This window comes from Olea europaea, unplaced genomic scaffold (assembly GCF_002742605.1).
Source record: "Olea europaea var. sylvestris unplaced genomic scaffold, O_europaea_v1 scaffold26215, whole genome shotgun sequence".
NCBI lineage: Eukaryota > Viridiplantae > Streptophyta > Magnoliopsida > Lamiales > Oleaceae > Olea > Olea europaea.
The window spans coordinates 1-1544 of record NW_019244549.1 but is presented as its reverse complement, the minus strand read 5'-3'; the positions used below and the strand labels follow the sequence as shown (position 1 = coordinate 1544).

The window sequence follows — 1544 nt, the reverse complement described above, 5'->3', positions numbered from 1 at the left end:
AGCAAGTAATCCATTGTAGTAGTAGGAGTATGTTTCTGTACAGGGAACTGAAACCTCTGAATGATGATGATCAGAGACCCACCTCGATCAAATCCAACCATTCAAATCCCGCCGGCATGTGACTTCCGTTTTGTAGATGATCAAATGCCCACTGTTCACTCGCCGCTTAACACTTTTGCAGCATTACAACATTATTTGCAGTCGAAGAAAGATGGCGACGGAATGGAAGGAGAAGTAAACGGCGTCGTAATAGTAGAAGAAGATGGGATTGATGATGTTGATTATGATTTTCCGATAGATGCATTTTCGTCAGATGATTTTCGGATGTTTGAGTTTAAGGTGAAGAAGTGTTTACGTGTTAGGTCACATGACTGGACGGAATGCCCGTTTGTTCATCCCGGCGAGAAGGCTCGCCGGCGGGATCCCCGGAAGTTTCAGTATTCCTGCGCCGGTTGCCCTGACTTCAAGAAGGGACTGTGTAGAAAGGGAGATTCATGCGAGTACGCACACGGCGTATTTGAGACTTGGCTCCACCCGGCTCGCTACCGTACACAGCCTTGTAAGGATGGCACCCATTGCCGGCGGCGCGTCTGTTTTTTCGCCCACACACCGGATCAGCTCCGTGCATGTTCACCGAGCCCGGACTTTTCACCGAGCCGATTTGGTCATTCCCCGGCTTATGGGCATTCCCCGGCGTCCTCTCCGGCGAATGGGTCGCCACCTAAGTCGCCGAGGGGATCAAGTCGTAACTCGGTGAGTGGACTTGCCGAATCGATACGGGGTATGCAGATTAACAAGGTGCGGATGGGCCTTAGCTTGAGCCCGCCAACATGGGGCCTTCAGATAGGATCCGGTTTCGGGTCACCTCGGAGTCCGACAAGATTCCTACCCGGATTCTCGAGTTTGCCTTCAACTCCGGCTTGGACCCGGACTCGGTCCGGATTCAAGGCGTTTGACATCTCAGAAACCGGCGAAGAAGAGGAACCAGTTATGGAGAGTGTGGAGTCTGGTAGGGACCTACGGGCGAAAATCTACGCAAAACTCAGTAAGGAAAACTCGCTCCATCGAGTCGATTCCAGCAATACGGATACTGATGTCGGCTGGGTTTCAGAACTCGTAAAATAACGATCCGGTTTGGATTTCGGTTTTGGATTATGAGCAATCGGGTGAATGGCTTTTGACTGTGAATATTATCCGTTGACTTTATTATTGAAGAGGATTGCTTTGTAATTTGTTAATAGTTTAATTGTCAATTTGATTTCTGATTTTTTATTTCAATGTCAAAATTTCGAGATGTATTTTCACCTGTAAAATTAATTTTCTCCTTGAGAATTAAAATCTTCTCCGTACCATTATATTTAATATTGTAGTGCTTCAATACTTGTTTGATTTAAATTATAATTTTGTTGTAATTTAAGAGATAAAATTAGATATTACTTTTAATAACACATTTCATAAGATACACATTTGCTTTTCATTTATCCGTTATTCATTTTTATAGAATTTATATTTCTCCCAAACAAGAATTTGCAATTTTGTCGTGA

At 44.6% G+C, this 1544-nt stretch overlaps 1 protein-coding gene across 1 annotated transcript; it reads left to right on the top strand.

Moving 5' to 3' along the window:
* Positions 1–6: 6 nt before the first annotated feature.
* Positions 7–1362, top strand: LOC111383183 (zinc finger CCCH domain-containing protein 20-like). The gene has a single exon (XM_023007261.1). It carries the CDS (start codon positions 61–63, stop codon positions 1123–1125), a length of 1065 nt encoding a protein of 354 aa, XP_022863029.1. The 5' UTR covers positions 7–60; the 3' UTR covers positions 1126–1362.
* Positions 1363–1544: the final 182 nt, after the last annotated feature.

Bases quoted from the DNA above. Each gene is read 5' to 3' on its own strand.
- LOC111383183 (XM_023007261.1), top strand. From the start codon at position 61: ATGATGATGATCAGAGACCCACCTCGATCAAATCCAACCATTCAAATC.